This window comes from Camarhynchus parvulus, chromosome 1A (genome assembly GCF_901933205.1).
Source record: "Camarhynchus parvulus chromosome 1A, STF_HiC, whole genome shotgun sequence".
NCBI lineage: Eukaryota > Metazoa > Chordata > Aves > Passeriformes > Thraupidae > Camarhynchus > Camarhynchus parvulus.
In genome coordinates, this window is record NC_044586.1 from 22,414,719 (window position 1) to 22,430,028 (window position 15,310).

The 15,310-nt window shown below is 57.3% G+C and overlaps 1 protein-coding gene across 1 annotated transcript; it reads right to left on the reverse strand.

The window, feature by feature from the left end:
• Nucleotides 1-3,260: 3,260 nt before the first annotated feature.
• Nucleotides 3,261-13,921, reverse strand: NPTXR (neuronal pentraxin receptor). The gene is given in 7 exon segments (XM_030959467.1): nucleotides 3,261-4,976; nucleotides 5,357-5,536; nucleotides 5,841-6,085; nucleotides 6,228-6,450; nucleotides 13,152-13,313; nucleotides 13,315-13,541; nucleotides 13,544-13,921. Coding segments are annotated over 7 exon segments (1,446 nt in total). The 5' UTR covers nucleotides 13,728-13,921; the 3' UTR covers nucleotides 3,261-4,751.
• Nucleotides 13,922-15,310: the final 1,389 nt, after the last annotated feature.

The window sequence follows — 15,310 nt, forward strand, 5'->3', positions numbered from 1 at the left end:
GGGGAGGACATCCTTCTTTTCTTTCTTTTCTGACCTGCTTCTGGCCAGGTTTGGGGACTTGTCCATTGTCCCTGTGGGCACAGGCTCTGCCGTGCCCCATCTCCTCTGTGTGGTAAAGCAGGGGGTCTGGAGCTTGCTGTCCAGCCTGCCAGCACAGCCCAGGGATTGGCCACACTGCCTGGGGTAGTAACAGAGGGCCAAGGCTGGGGGCAGCTGCCCCAGGATGGGCTGGGGGCAGCTCTCAGGAGGCCCCGTAGGAATGCTGAAGGCACATTTTGCTGGGATCAGAACCCCCAGCATGCTGAGCTGAGGGAAGCCAGAGATGGGGATGCTGGTGTGCAGGAATGGGTGGCAGCCTCTGTGCCAGAGGACAGGGCAGCTCACTTTGGAACAGCCTGATCCCCTGGTCTGCTGGAAAACACAGTGCCCCACGTGTTCTCATAGCTACTACCTCTAGTAAGGACAGCTACTGTTAGTAAGGTCTGTTGCTGCAGCACTAGCAGCCATGTGGGGGCTGTTCCTGCGGCAGATGCTCCGGAATCGTGGCACATTCCCTGTGCGAGCACTGCACAAGCCTTAATGAGCCTTCCTGGCTCTGGGAGGGAGCAAGGGAGGCTCCCAGCAGGACAGGAAGGGGAAAGGAGGCAATTAGGCAGCACCCCATTGCTGAGCAGGTAGCGGGGACTTTGGAAGTCACCTCCTGGGGACAAGTATTGGCTGGCTTGACCTCGTTTGAGGGCACCAGGAGGCTGACACACTGCAGGGAGCTGTGACATGCAAACTCTGCTGAGGCTGCAGGTATTGGGGAGCACAGGAGATCCCCAAAGCCCACTCTGAAGTGGGGGTCCCAGGATTGCCCATGTCCCTGAGAATGGCCAGTGGTGCTCTCTGGAAAGAGGGGCAGGGGCTGGAGGGGTTCATAAATGTCAGCATTTTCTTTCCAAACACAAAAGTTTTCAAACACCATCAGGCCTGAAGGTTTCCCATTGCCATGTTCGACTTGGACTTCTTTACTGCCAGACAAACCCCTTTGGGAGTGTGGGCTGGATGGTATTTGAGTCTGCCTAAGCCCCTGACTAGCAGAAAGGCCTGCAGCAGTGAGTCCTGCAGATCAGGAAAGGAAATGGCAGTTCCTTTCCTCTCCTTGAAGCGTGCTTACAGCCCCTTGGCAGGGAGATAGAGCATGTGGGCAGCATCCATCACACCCTCCTGTCTCCCACACTGTCTCCTCCTGTGCCAGCTCCTGCTGAGCTGCCACAGCCCAGTGGTGCCCCTGTCCTGCACTGCCCAGCTCTTGGGTGCCCTCCTCCTTTTCCCCCCTATTCTGGATGTCTGGACACAACACAGCCAACCAGCTGAAATACCTACCACAAGCACAAAACCTTCACGCCACTGTTAAATATTTCCTTCCTTACCCTCCTCTTTCCCTCAAGGCTGGCTTTGTTGTTCCTCATCTCTTCTGTGCACAACATGTTGTTTTCCAGCCAGCTGCCCTTAGAGAGACACGGGGCTACTCCTGAGTGCTCCTGGTTAATTTAGAAGCAAGCAATATGTGTAAGTCATTGTAATTACTTCTTGCAGCCAGCAAAGCTATTGATTTGTCATCTCCTCTACCTTTTAAGCCCTGTTGCAGGTTTGCAGCTCTTGCAAGACTCAGCTTACTGAAAAGAAATGGTCTCATCTTGCTCTCGTCCTCCTCAGATGGGTAAGAAGCAGACATTGCTTCCTGCAGAGAGCCAGGGCAGGATGGAAATCAAATATTTATTTCTGCTCTTCATTTGTGTCTCCCATCCAGTTTCTAATCTCTCCATAATGCCTTTGTTTCCTGAAGAGCCTTATAGTGGAGGCTTTTGCTGGAAGCTTTTAAAAGGTTTGGGAAAAAATCTACCAAGTTTTCCTGTGTGCCCCCAGGTCTGCCTAACTGGCTGTGAACGTCTGGGGGAGAGGAGCTTGCCCTGCAGAAGCTCTGCCACCAGGCTCCCCCCATTCTCCTGTTCCAGAAGTGACAGATCCACATCCTGGGGACATGGACATGGTTGGGATTAGGATCACGCCAGCATCATTTGGCAGAGATGAGGAGGGCAGCACCGGAGGCTCTGATCAAGCATCTCCTGGTGTCCCCTTTGTTCCTGCTTTTCTGGAGAGGATTTACACACAGTTTCAATGTGGGCTGGGTTTCCGGGCTCCGGAGGAGCTGGGTGTTTTGCCAATAGCCTACATCAGTGGCCAGGCTGTTTCCATCCTTGTTCATCCTCTCACGTTTCTCCTGCCTCGGCCAGCAGCCCCAAGAGCCCTCTCACAGTGCTTCTGCAGTTTTGATAGGAGGGTGTTCTGGACCAGTTTCCCTCCCCCTTTAACCTCTTTCTGAGTTTATGATGCCATCAGTGGTTTTTGACATTTCCTCCTCTAGAAAATGTTGCGCTTCTTAATTATGCTGTGTTATTTGGCACATGAGCAGATGGCACCTGTTGAACCCTCTCCTCTTAGTGATGGGTGTGAGCCTCCAGCTCGGCAAGGGCCTTGAACCAATGTTCCAGTTGAAGTACATACTTTTTCTTCAAAACCAGCCCTCAGCTTTGTGAAGATGTGCTGAAGGTGAGAGTGCCAGCCTTTCTTTTATGGCATTAAACACCCTCCAGAAGGAGAAGTGTGGGGGGGGAGAACTGACTCAGAGAGGAGATCCCACCAGCATGCCAGCAATGGGAAAACTCAGTCCTCTGGCTTTGTGCTCCATTTCCCCCAAATATTGGTGAAGCTGTGCCTTTCATAGGAGGAGCAGGACCCACTGAGAGGCAAAAGCACCATGCAGAACTGGTCGTGAATTGTTCTACAACAGGAGCTCCAAGAGCCATGCCTGAACCATCTTGTGCCTAGCTAGGTCGGAAACTCATTCCTAGTACTTAATTAGATTTACCCTCAATATGAGTTCCTTACTATCATGCTCTGACTTAGAGGCCAGGATTTCTCACTTGTTTCTGCTTCCCTCCATGGAGAGTGTTTCCCTCAGCCCACATGCCCCACCAGCAGCAGCCTGTACCCCATACTGCTCTGCAGTGGGGTAGAGCAAAGGTGGCCAGACTGTGACACCATCCCCTGCCCCTCTGGGGCAACAATACCAAACCCCTGTGCTGATATTCCTGTAATGCCAGCCAGCCAACTCCCTTGAGTGATGCAACCCTAAGCACCCTGGGGAAGGTCACCCCATCTTGGGCTGACCTGTCCCATCCATCCCTCCAGCAACCTCTCACTCTGCAGGAGGCTGGAACAGAAAACATCACGTTTATTGTTCACGATCAGCTTTACAAAAGAAACGTCCCAACACGGGCACGCGTCAGGGCCCTTTTCACAAACGTGCATTGGAGAAAGCGCGCGAGCGAGCGAGGCAGGGAGCGAGGGAGAGGGGGCAGCTCCTCAGGTGCATGAAGGTCACAGTGCTCCCACTTGGCACACGGGCTGCTCCCCATCCCCACCGTGTCATTCCCAGTGGGCTGAGCCACCCCAGCACTGGCAGAGACCCTGGGCGGGGGGATGGGGGGTGGCAGGGCTGTCCCTCTGCCAGCTTTGCCTCCCCCAGGGGAGGGGGCAGCTGTCACCCAAAGTGGGACTTGGGGTAGGGGGAACACTGGAAGCTGAACACTGCATTGAGCAACCATGAGAGCCCTGAAATAACCCTCCCACCCCCAGACACACACACACACACACACACACACGTGCACATACACACACTCACATATCGAGATGTTGGTGACCACGCAATGTGGAAACAGCAGATTCTCAGGCACTCCACAGGGAAAACACCAGCCTGCTCTTTCACCCTCCCAGTTTCAAGGCCAGCGGCAGCCCTGTTCCTGGCAAGGAGCAGCTAAAGAAGGGGACCTGGGTGGAACCAAGAGCTGTAGGCCAATCCAGTACCAAAAGACTGGGGGATGGATGGCAGGGCTCCTCTGACTGCCACCATTCTCCATCTCTCTTTTTCTTGCTTTTGCTCCCTTCGATGGCAGTGCTGCACTCTTTCCCCCTCGGCCAGCGCTGGGGGAGATGCTTTGCCCCTTTCCCCCCGTTCCCTTGGTGGCTGACCCATTCCCCAGCTTGGAGGTGGTGGGGAGTGCTCTCTCCCCTCTGCCTTAAAAGCCTGGCTTCCCTCAGGCAGCCCTGCCCAAACAGGCAGCACAGGCAGGGAAAGGGGTGCAGGGGGGTAAGTGCTGTGCCACTGATTCTCTGCCATTCTCCCTCAGCTTCCCTGGGGCCACATTTGAAAAACCAGGGCAGCAGGAGAAGGATGGGGCTGGAGGTGAGATCCTGGAATGCAGGCTCATAAAACTGGACAGTGAGGTTGCTAGAAATAAATAAGGAAAGGGGATGTGTTCAGGTGATGCCTGCACCCTGGCATCCCACTGAGGCTGGACTGCACTCAAAGTGGATGGAGTTCTCCTTACCACTCCCTGCTAGGTGTGACAAGGTGACGACCCTCACCGTACCAGGGACACCTGCAGGCACAGTGAGTTCCACCCAAAAAAGAACTGGGGCAAGATGAGACTCAGGAGCCAGCCTGCCAGGAATGAGGACAAGCCACAGCACCAGCACAGGGACAACAGGGAGGCTTCCAGGGGCCCCTCTCCCTCCTGGGACACCAGCACAGGGGGCTCAAGCATTGCCCCGGCAAGGCTTACTGGTCTGGGAGGGGAGAAAGGGGCTCCCTGCTCCAGGGCTGCCAGCGGGCTCCTCCGCGCTGGGGACAGGGCTGGGGCCACTCATGCCTTCCTCCCTTCCTCGCAGGCGGCAAAGCCCGCCTTGCTGGCACCTCCAAAGACCTCCACCGCCTGGTCATCCCACTGGATCACATTCCCTTGGAGGTGGGAGGTGCAGTTAGCCAAGGCCAGGATCTCTGCTGGCGCCAGCATGTGGTCCCACACGCCAAACTGCGCCAGCTCTCCCACGAAGGCCTGTGTGGCGTCAAAGCGGCCTCCCAGGGTGTCCTGGGAAAGAGCAGGAGAGGTGATTGGACAGGGATGAAGAGAAGAGGAGGAACATGCATCCAGTGGGAAATGGCAAGGGAGAGAGGGAGAGGTCTGGGGACAAGCAGAGCAAGGTGCTTGATGGCGAGGGGATGGATGCATGGAAGAGATTCAAGAAGACGAGGCAGGGAGCCCAAAGGGATAGGGAGAGGGAAGAGAAGACAATGAGGGCACATGGCCAGCTTGGAGGCTGGATGAACAAGCAGGAGAGCCAACTGCCCTGCTGAGCGCTCCTGCCCACGCTGCCCCCTCCCCTTGCCCCATTTGGGGCCTTTTCCCCCCACCCAGTCCCCACTAGAGCGATGGTAACTGGCAGCTCTCAGTGTCGAACTGGTACCTACCTGCTCCTGACCCAGGATGATGACTCCCTGGGGCCTGATGGAATGCCAGGAGGCCAGGTTCTCACCGGCACCCCGCTGTTCCCCGTCCTGGTACGCTGACCACTTGCCATCCCGGGTGGTCCATGCCACACAGACGTGGTGCCAGGCCTTGTCCTTCAGACTCAGCGGCAGCTGGGCAACCTGTGAGAGAAGAGCGAGATCCCGGTGCTGGGTAGGACTGCTGGGCAAGTCCCCTGGCAAAGCAAGCAGTGCACCCCCGTGGTGGTGGAGGCATCCCAAAATCCATAGACATCCAGAATGTGCTGCTTCTCCCTCTCAGAACTCACCCCAATGAGCCATTCTCCCAATCCTCCTGCCTCCCACCATAAACCTAGGGCCCCTTCCTCCCAGCTCCCCCACACCAGTGCCCCCAGGAATATAATTTCCTAGGAGGACTGAAGCAGGGAAAGGTTTTCACTCCTGCCCCTCCTGCAATTGGGCTGACCTTGTCATTGATGAGCAGCTCCAGGGGGTTGGAGCCCCACTCCAACAGCACAATCTCGTTGGCTTGGCTTGGGACAGAGTAGGAGAACGGGGTGCCAATGCCTGCCAGGGCCTTGGACTTCAGCCACATGCAGATGGTGAAGGCGTACAGCTCCGGCAGGCTCTTCTTCACACGGGCATACATGTAGTTGTTCTGCACAGGGATGGTCACCTTGAAGGCATCAGGAGGGCTGTAGCCCAGTGGTCCTATGTATCAAGGGTGGGGAGGAGAGAGGAAGGTCAGCACCTGTAACTGGGATGAGAGTGACCCATCCTGGGGCTCTCCTGGCAATGTACCTCAGAGCAGGAACCCTGTGCCCCACCTCCATCCCCGCTGGGCAGGACTCACCGTGCTCCAGCTCTGTCACCCGGTTCTGGAGGGAGCTCAGCTCCTTCTCGATGTTGTGCTGCTGCTGGCTGCGGTCAGTGCTGGCGGCCTGGCGCTCCTTCTGCAGGGTCAGGATCTTGGAAAGGAGCTGCTCCTCCAGCTGCTCCATCTTGGTGTGGAGGGCATCGCGGGCAAGGGCCGGGGCAGTGGGCGCTGAGCCATTGGTGCGGGCTGGCAGCTCCTGCTGCATTTGTGGCAGCCACGACAGCGGGAACAGGAGGGACAAAGGAGAAAATTCAGCACAGTGTCACTGTAAGAGTTAAAATAAGGACATGCCCAGCCTGCAGCACTACAGGTAGTGCTGGGATGACAGTCCCATATCCGCACTGGGGTCTTCTCCAAGAGCCTCCAGCTGACTTTGTACCTCCCCTCTTAGAGCCCCCACTGAGCTCATTAATGCAAAACGAAGCTTGGCTGCTCTTAATGACTTTCTGCTGCTTCAGAGACAGAGCAAGGATGGGATGTTTGGGTCATCCCTTGGCTCTGCTCCTGCAGGCAGCCTCCCACAATGAGGAAATGATGCAGGCAGGACCTTGGAGCTCCCGGCCACTCCTGCTGCTTGTGAGGCTGCTTACCTGTAGCCAGCACAGTTAACATCAGTTAATGGGGCTGTAATCCTCTTAGCTGAGCTCAGCTGGCGTGCGGGGGTGTGTGCACGTGTGCCAGGTAGCTCTCCATAAGCCAACCTCTCCCAGTCCACCAGGATGGCAGGGACAAGTGGGACTGGTGCCAGGCTGTCGTGTCTCTGGCCCTCAAGGCATGAGCCATCACCTGGGGACATGGAGCCTGTCTTGTCCAATCAGGGTTAACACTCAGACCAAAACTCTTCCCATGGCAAATCCAACACAGCAGCTGGTGAGGATGCTCCCAGCTGCTACTGCACTCTGCAAAGACCCCAGATCCCACCTCATCCCAGCTGGAAGAAAACCAGTCCAGAAGGGAGGAAGTGACCCTTTGCCACGCTCCTGGAGTTTCTCTGTAAATAGGAGCCCTCTCCTTTCCCCATGTCCTTAGTGCATTAGTGTCTCTGCCATGGGCTCTGAAACATTCTGTGTTTCACATTCTGTGTGTTGACAGACCTTCCCAGAAGTGCTGGAACAGCCATGGAGATCCTTGCCTTGGCTCCTCTGGCACCAAGGGATCTGCATGCCTCCTTCAGCCCTGGACATTCACAGGGTTGGTGCTGGCAGGACATGGGGGATACCATCCCCGTCGATCAGAACATCCTCGCTCCTGCCTCAGAGCTGGCCTGGGGGAGGTCAGCACACTCACCTGTGCTTGTGGTTCCCTGTTTTTTCTTACTTCTTATACCCAGCTTCTCCAGGCTGGACAGGACCTGATAATCACACACACAAAGCTGAAGGAGAGGGATGCCTGCCTACCTCACCCCTAATCTTTGCTATCCATCAGGAACAACAGAGGGGAGGGGAAGGCTGGAAGAAAGTCAGGTTTGGCTGGGCAGGATGCAGCCTTGGTGGATGGGAACAGCAGGGAGAGGAAAAGTGAGAAGATGGTGTTGGAGTGTGCACAAATGTACCCACTCTGGGAAACAACATGCTCAGGGTACAAATAAAATGGAAGTTATGATGCCTCAAGGTTGGCAAGAACTGTCAGCAGGGTCTGACAGGGCAAACCCACAGGTTCTGTGAGGAAAACCAACCTGGAAAAGCAAAACCCAGCACAAAAAGAGAGGTTGTGCACGGGACATCTGCCAGCCCTGACCAAATGCCAGCTCTCACTGCCTGCTTGCTCCGGGCAGCACTAAGGATGCTCTTGCAGTGAGAGCAAAACCTCTCTGGTAAGCGAAAAGTGCCCAGCAAAGAGCATCCTACCTTTGGTGTTTGCAAAATTGAATGATTAGCTGATGGGAAAGGGGCTTTAACTGTTTTACTGAGATTTGGGGTTTTTGGGGGGAAGGGGGGGTCGGTTTTTTTTGTTTGTTTGTTTGTTTTTAAGGGGTCTTGGGCACTGCATGATAGGAAGGATAGAGATGGCAGGAGGGAAGGGAAGTGCAAAGTTTAATTCTCATCCTTCTGGAAGGGATAATTCCCTCCTGAGCTGTCAGCAGAGCTGGCTGCACTGGCAGGAGGCAGCACAGGTGGGATGGGGTTGCCTTTGCCTCTATGGCCACATCCCGTGGGCTCCAGGAGCTTTTCTTGTCCTCTCAGGCTGCCTGGCTAGAGCGGGGGCTGGCACGCTCCTGTCTGCCGCACGCTTTGATTGCTCGAGCTGCGGGTTTGGAGCCTACGTCCCTGCTTTCATGCATGGCTCCATCTGTTAATGATGAAAAAAGAAAAAAGCTGGGAGATTTTGTCACTCTCACTAGCCCCCAATAGCCTGCCCTACATTATTCAGTAGTGACTGAGTACTTTTTTTTAACCTCCTCTTCCTCCTGCTTTTCTCCCTGCTGCTATTTTCTTCCCTCTGTAACTTTTCTCCCTATGGCTTTGTCGTTTCTGTGGCTTTGGAGCATTTCTTCCTGTTGCTCCTCTCCATGCTCACACACTGTGTCTTTCCCCTTTCGCTCACTTTCTTCCCCACTCCCGAGTTTTTCCCCATCCAGCCCTCTCTCCAGCTCTTGCTGGTCCTTCCCAGTTGGCAGCCAGGGTACCACAGCCGGAGCCACATGGCCAACTGAACCATTGCTGCTCCCTTTTCCTTCTGGAAAGGGATTATAGCCTGCACCCTCATCTGGCAGGGTTTCAGGGCCATCCCAGCAAACACCATCCGTATCCCCACAGACAGATGATGGCTGGACAGGAGCCTGGACTCCCCATTCTACTCCGTGCAGCTGAGTTGTGCTGGGTGATCCCCCTGATGCCAGGCTGGGCTGCATCCCTGAGCCATGATCCTCATCTCCGAGCTGCTGCTTGAGCATCTTTCTCACAAGGCAAATTATTTGCAAAATTATTACTGGTTGATGTGCAGCTGTTATTTACTGGTGACCTTTGGGGAGGGGAAGGGGGGAAGTGCCTTCTCCTTGGCTGTTTGGCAGGCACCCGGCTTCCCATCTGCTGCCGCACAGGCAGCAGGGGAGTGGGCAGTGCCTGTGGGGGAGGCTCCTTCCACGCTTTTTGGCCACCAGAACCGGCAAAAAAGATTGAAAGATGCCAGGTAATATTAATCACGTTAAATGTCAGCGGCTGGCAGGGGGTGGGGAGGGGGAGGTGGGGGCAGGGGGCTGTGGCAGCCACGCTGGCGTGCGCTCTCTGGGGCCGCAGCCCTCTGTCAGCAAATGCACTTTGATTTACATAAGGAGATCAGAGCCTCATTTACTAATGCGCCGGCAAATCTGGGCGCTGCTGCTCCCCCTCGGCCCCCAGCACACCAGTGCCCACCTTGGCTGCTGGGACAGGGCAGGCAGGAGCACAGGAGGATGCCTGCTGGATGGAGCCCTGGCACATCCCAGCGATCAGGATGCACACACACAGCAGACCCATTCCGCTCCTTGGACCCATGAATCCTTACAGCCTGCACAAAACTCCTCAGCGACTGGTACCTTGGGATACTCACTGCTGCAGGACAGCACACCTGCTGCACCAGGGCTTTTTGGACACTGCCACCTCTCTGGACCCAGGCAGGACCTTGGGGATCATAAAACTCCAAAAGGGACTGCATGGAGTAGAAGAAAAACAGGGATGCATCAGCCTTTCCCTCTTCCTCACAAGAGAAGGGCTCACTGTTGACCCTGTCCCCCTAAAATCTCGCTCGGAGGAGAGGGGCTGGCACTGTCCCAATTTGGGTGGTTACATCCCTGCACTGCTGGAGATTGAGACAAGAGGGAAGCAGCTTGGTCACTACCATTCCCATTCCCTTACCCGAGGGTTTCCTGCCAGCAGCCAGGTCCCCAGCTGCAATGGCACAGCCACCAAGCAGCTGAGGAGCAAACAGGCTGTTGCAGTTCCACCAGGTCCCCCACAGAGCCCATCAGGCCGTCCCCTCTCCCCTGCAAGGGACAATGGGGAGAAGGGGAGCATCTGCATCTCGGCACAGCCCAGGCAGCCAAGGTGATTCTCTCCCCGATCCCTTTCCATTTGCAGCAATAAGTAAAAGCATGGAAAAGGAGCACCTGGGTCCCTCAGCTCTGTGTTCCAAGATGCACCAGAGTGTACAGACATGAGCACGTGCTGAGACCCTCAAAACCAGGATGAAAAAGCCTTACTAGGCTGCTGTGCATGAGAAAAGGATGATCAGTGCCGGGGTGGCATTAGGAAGAGGTGAGGGAAGATGTGTGAATGCTGTGCTGATGCTAGCCCAGCCCCACAGAAATGGCAGGGGACAAAGAGCGAGACCATGGGGGCCCTCCCGGCATCCTGGGAAATCCTTCTGCCATGCCGACAAAATTAAGGAACAAATGCCTTAATAGGTTTTTCAGTGCATGAATAAATCTTGTTATGCCTTACAGACAGGGCTGAGAGTGCCCAGATTAGATCAGCAATCTTCCACCAGCCCCCTCCCTGCAGTCCCAGCTCTGAAGCATCCAGCAGTAATCCCTGCTGGCAAACCTGCCTGGAGACTCCCTGGGACGCAGCCTTCCCAGAGCAGCTCATGGCATTTTGTGTCATCTCTCTTCTGAGACCAAGCCACCACAGACTTGGCAGCATTTCCTCTCCTTCCCAATGGGTTTTGCAGTCTTCAGCACGTGGGGGCCACCCCGGGACTGTCCCCATGCAGGTCACCTTTTGGGACAGTCACTGCCATCATCCAGGACAGCTGTGGAGGCTGAGAGTGCCTCCCATGCCATGGGTACCCCAGGAAGGCTCCCCGGGCTGACAGCCGAAGCCATGCGGGACAGGAGAGTGCAGGTGCCCCACCAGGAAGTTTTGGGTGTCTGCTCCTGGGGTGGGAGGCAATTTGGAGAGGGACACCACAGGCAACTGTCCCTGGATGGCTGAGGTGTGACCACGAGGCTCAGCTGGCTGGGCTGCAGCCCTCACAGGGGTGTGGTGCCCACCGGGGACACTTTTCACCAGGACAAAGACCAGCCCACCTGTAACACACTGCCCTATTTCCTCACCTGGCAGGGCTCACGGAGCCTCAGGGTGCTGTTCTCCCCTGCAGAGTGTACCTGGGACCCTCCGGCCCCTGGCAACACAAACCCGAACAGTTTTGGTTCTGTGCCACTTGGCTTCCTCATCAGTGTGTGCCTGAGCCTCATCCCAGCACCGCTTCAGGCTCCCTGGGCACATGTGACAGCCTGCTCCAACCGTGGTGAGCTTCGCCCTCCTCCTCCATCCCAAACCTCCCACCATCCTCAGAAACCCAGGGAGAGGGGCCAGGGCAGCTCATGGGTGATGCTGCCCCACAGAGAAGAGGGAGAGCATGGCTCTGTGGCCTGATGCTCCCCAAGATCCAAAATGATGTGCTGGGCACCATCCCACGTGCATCGTCTGGGATATGTGTGCAGAGACCTATTTCCCCATTTTATTTCTAGGTAAGCATACCTGCTGTGTTATTCCACTGACAGAAAATCATTTGTGTAGGACTGCAGGGGTTTTTTGGAGGGTCTGTCCCTCCTTTTGGCTGCATTTGGCTCTGGGCAACATGTCAGACAGGCTGCACATTCCACTCTCCCTGCATGTGCCTGGCATGCCTCTGTGTTTCTTCTTGTGCCTGTGTGTGCTTTACCCTGGCAGCTCACAGGTGCTCCCTCTCTAGTCTTCCAGCTCTTTTCCTTCTGGTGTTCGTGTGTTTATTTGCCTTTCTCTGTCTTTTTATTCCCGTTCATATCTCCATCGCTTACAATAACCCTCACTCCCAGTCTCATTTCTCAGACAGTGACCTTGGTGGCTCTGAATTTCCCATTCCCATTTCCATTGCCTGCGGCTGCGCCCACATCTCCGTAGTGAGGGGGGGCAGAGGGGCAGAGCTGAGGAGAGGAACCCCAAAGGGTGCTGCATGACCCCCCTCCTAGCTGCACACGCCAGGGAAGAGTGGAGAGGGCAACAGGAAAGTGAACAGGAAGATGAGAAGGTTGAGGACTCGCAGGAGGCTCCTTGCAGGTGGCTCTGACGCCTGACAGACCTCAGGGAATAACTCCTACCTGGAGCAATTCCCACAGGGAAAACAGACAACTCTCCTCTTGCATCTCTCACGTGCCACAGCCATATCCTGCAAAGTCTGCCAAGCTCCGTGGGACTGCTGAGTCCAAATCAGCCCAAATAAATCAACACTCACATGCACTCCATGATGTGTCCCATGACAGGCATCGTGGCAGAGCCTCTGGTGCCACTGGATTGTGGCTGGGCCAGGGCTGAGCCTGCCAGGCACACCCTGCACAGCTGCTACAGAACGGGGACCAGGGGTCTGCATCCCAAGTGCCAACAGCCCAATGCCACAGGAATGGGCACAATGAACGGCTCCAGCTGTGCCCTTCTCTCTCCAGCTCCTAAGGACCGCGTGGGGAAGGATGCCAGGCTCACGGTGGGGGGCACTGCACTTTGTGAGATGTCCCATTCATAACCATGATGGCATCAGATGGGATTTACCTTTTTGCTAAAGGGCAGGATCTGGCTGCCAGAGCTGCCAACCTGCTCTGAAGGAGTCCTTAACAGGTGCCATGGGGCAAGCAAGGTGTCCTACCTGGGTGCAGACTGTGGGAAAATTGGGGCAGCCCTGGTGCTTTGGGACTACCCTGCATGGAAAGGAGAGAGGAGGGCTCAAGGTGAGTCCCTTGCCCCTGGGCAGAGATATCAGGAAAGAGGGAGACGAGGACAACCTTCCTGAAGTCTCATGAGGGGGATAAGCTAGTTCGGGGTGCATGTAGCTGCAGGCCTGGGGAATGGCACGTGTGGGAGCATCTTTCCCTGGGAGCACCCCCCCAGACCCCCAGGAGCATCATCCCCTGCGAGCATCCCGCCCAGTCCCCAGGAGCATCCCTCGCACCTCTATCCGGTCGATTCGGTCCTGGAGGGTGCGGACAGCCTCCTCCAGCTCCCGCACGGCGGGCGGCTCGTCGGGAGGGTGGCCCATGGTGCCGGGGCGCGGGGCGGCGCGGAGCCCGGCGGCGGCGGGGGGCGCGGCGGCGGGGGCGCTCCGCAGGCCGCCCCTCGCAGCGGCTGAGCTTGCCGGTGAGCTCGCGGATGGTCTCCTGGTCCATGCGGATCCGCTCCTTCTGCTCCAGCGCCGTGCGGCGCAGCTGGGCCGCCGCGCTCCGCAGCGCCAGCAGCTCCTCGGGGCCGGCGGCGCTGCCGGCGGCGGTGCCGGTGCCGGTGGCCGGGCACTCGGTGCTCAGCGGGGTGCAGACGAAGCGGCTGAAGAGCGGCGGCCCCCCGGCAGGCGCGGCCCGGCGCTGGCCAGCGCCTCGGCGGGGCCGTGCAGCGCTCCCAGCCCCTTGTCGGCGGCGGGCAGGAGGGCGGCGGCGGCCGAGTCATTGTCGGCGGCGGCGGCGGCGGGCGCGGCGGTGCCGGCCGGGTGGACGCTGGCGATGATGCAGATGATGGCCCCGAGGAAAGCCAGCATGCCCGCCGCCAGCAGCACCGCCAGAAACTTCAGGGTGGCAGCGGGGTGGGGGGCCCGAGCCCGCGGACGGCGAGAAAACAAAGCGGGCGGGGATGGAGAGGGGACGGACGGCCGGAGGGATGGACGGGCAGCCCGGAGGGAGCTGGCGGGGGAGAACGGTACCGGCAGCAGCACCGGCGCCGGGGCCCCGCCGCGCCGCGCCGCGCTTATATGTGCCGGGCGGCGCCGCCCGCACCGCACCGCGCCGCCCCCGCCGCCGCCCCCGGCCCGGCCCCGGCCGTGCCCCTCTCAGTGACCCCCCCTTCCCGCTGAGCACCCTCCCCGGGCTGCAAGGGCGACGGTCCCGCTCTGGGAAGAGAGCGGCTGAGGGAACGGGAAGGGCAGGGAGAGCGCCCCGGGGGCACCCGGGGACGGGGCCAGCCCTGCCTCGGGCTCGCTGAAGTCAGCCCGGCGGGAGCCTCTGGCGAGAGGATGCTGCTCCGGCACGGCCCAAGGGATGGTTTTTGCCCTGCAAGATGCCTAGGCTGGCAGTAAAGAGCCGCTTGATACCCCGAGGGTGAGAGCCTCGTAATCACTCATTCCCTATGATGGTCTTTCGGGCCTTTTCCTCCTTTCTCCTAAAAATTAAACCACAGATTTCCTAACTGTCTTGCTCTCCCACCTCAGACAAGACTGATGCAGAGAGCTGCCGTGGGATGCCTCACCCTCTGCCCCACACACCCGTGTTATCCATTTGGGAAACAAAGGCATACGCTTAATCTTCCCCCACCATCACTCTACTCTGAGCTGCTCATAAACCAGCTGCTTCAAACAGCCACTTTCTCCTTGCTCCAACAAAAGCTGTGCCATGCCCTCTCCTGTTCCCAGGCACACTGGGGCCTTGGGGACGCAGCCCTGCCCAGAAATGAACAGAAGAGGAAAAACAAACAAAATTAATTTCAAGGTCTACTCAGTAATGGCAGGAAATCCTTCCTAGCAAGGAAGCAGGAGCATGTGTGTTTAAAACAGCTCCAGTGCTGGGTATGAAACAACAGTAAAGATTACCTCTTCTTTTCCCCCAGGCATATTTGAGGGGATAGCAAGGGAGCCAGAGCTACAAAAGACTCCTCAAATTTGGCTGTTGACAGCGTTCGGTCACCCTCTCTCCCCACAGAGAGCATTGTACCTCAGCCCCTCAAAACCATCACCCCAGAGCCAGCAAGAGACCTGCCCGACTTGTGGTGCTGTAAGGCTGTGGGGAGGAGGAGAGGAAGACAGATGGGGTGGTTCAAGGAAGAGGTAGAGATGAAGGGAATGCTGAGGAGGAAAAGTGGAGCTGGACATGGAGCAATCTGGGCAGGAGGATGTGAAGAAAGCCCAAGCAACAGCGTCTGGCCCTGATGGCGAGGCCAGTGAGCGCTGTGGGACGGTGAGTGCTCGGTGTGATGGGACAAGTGGGCACTGGGGCAGGATGCAAAGGAAACAGGAGCCTGCACCGCATGACATGAGGGGAGGCCCCCAGCCTTCAACCTGTCTCTTGCTAACAGTGGCAGGGGATTGCACCCTGCTGCGTCACTCCCTGCCTGCTGCATGCCCTCTCTGGC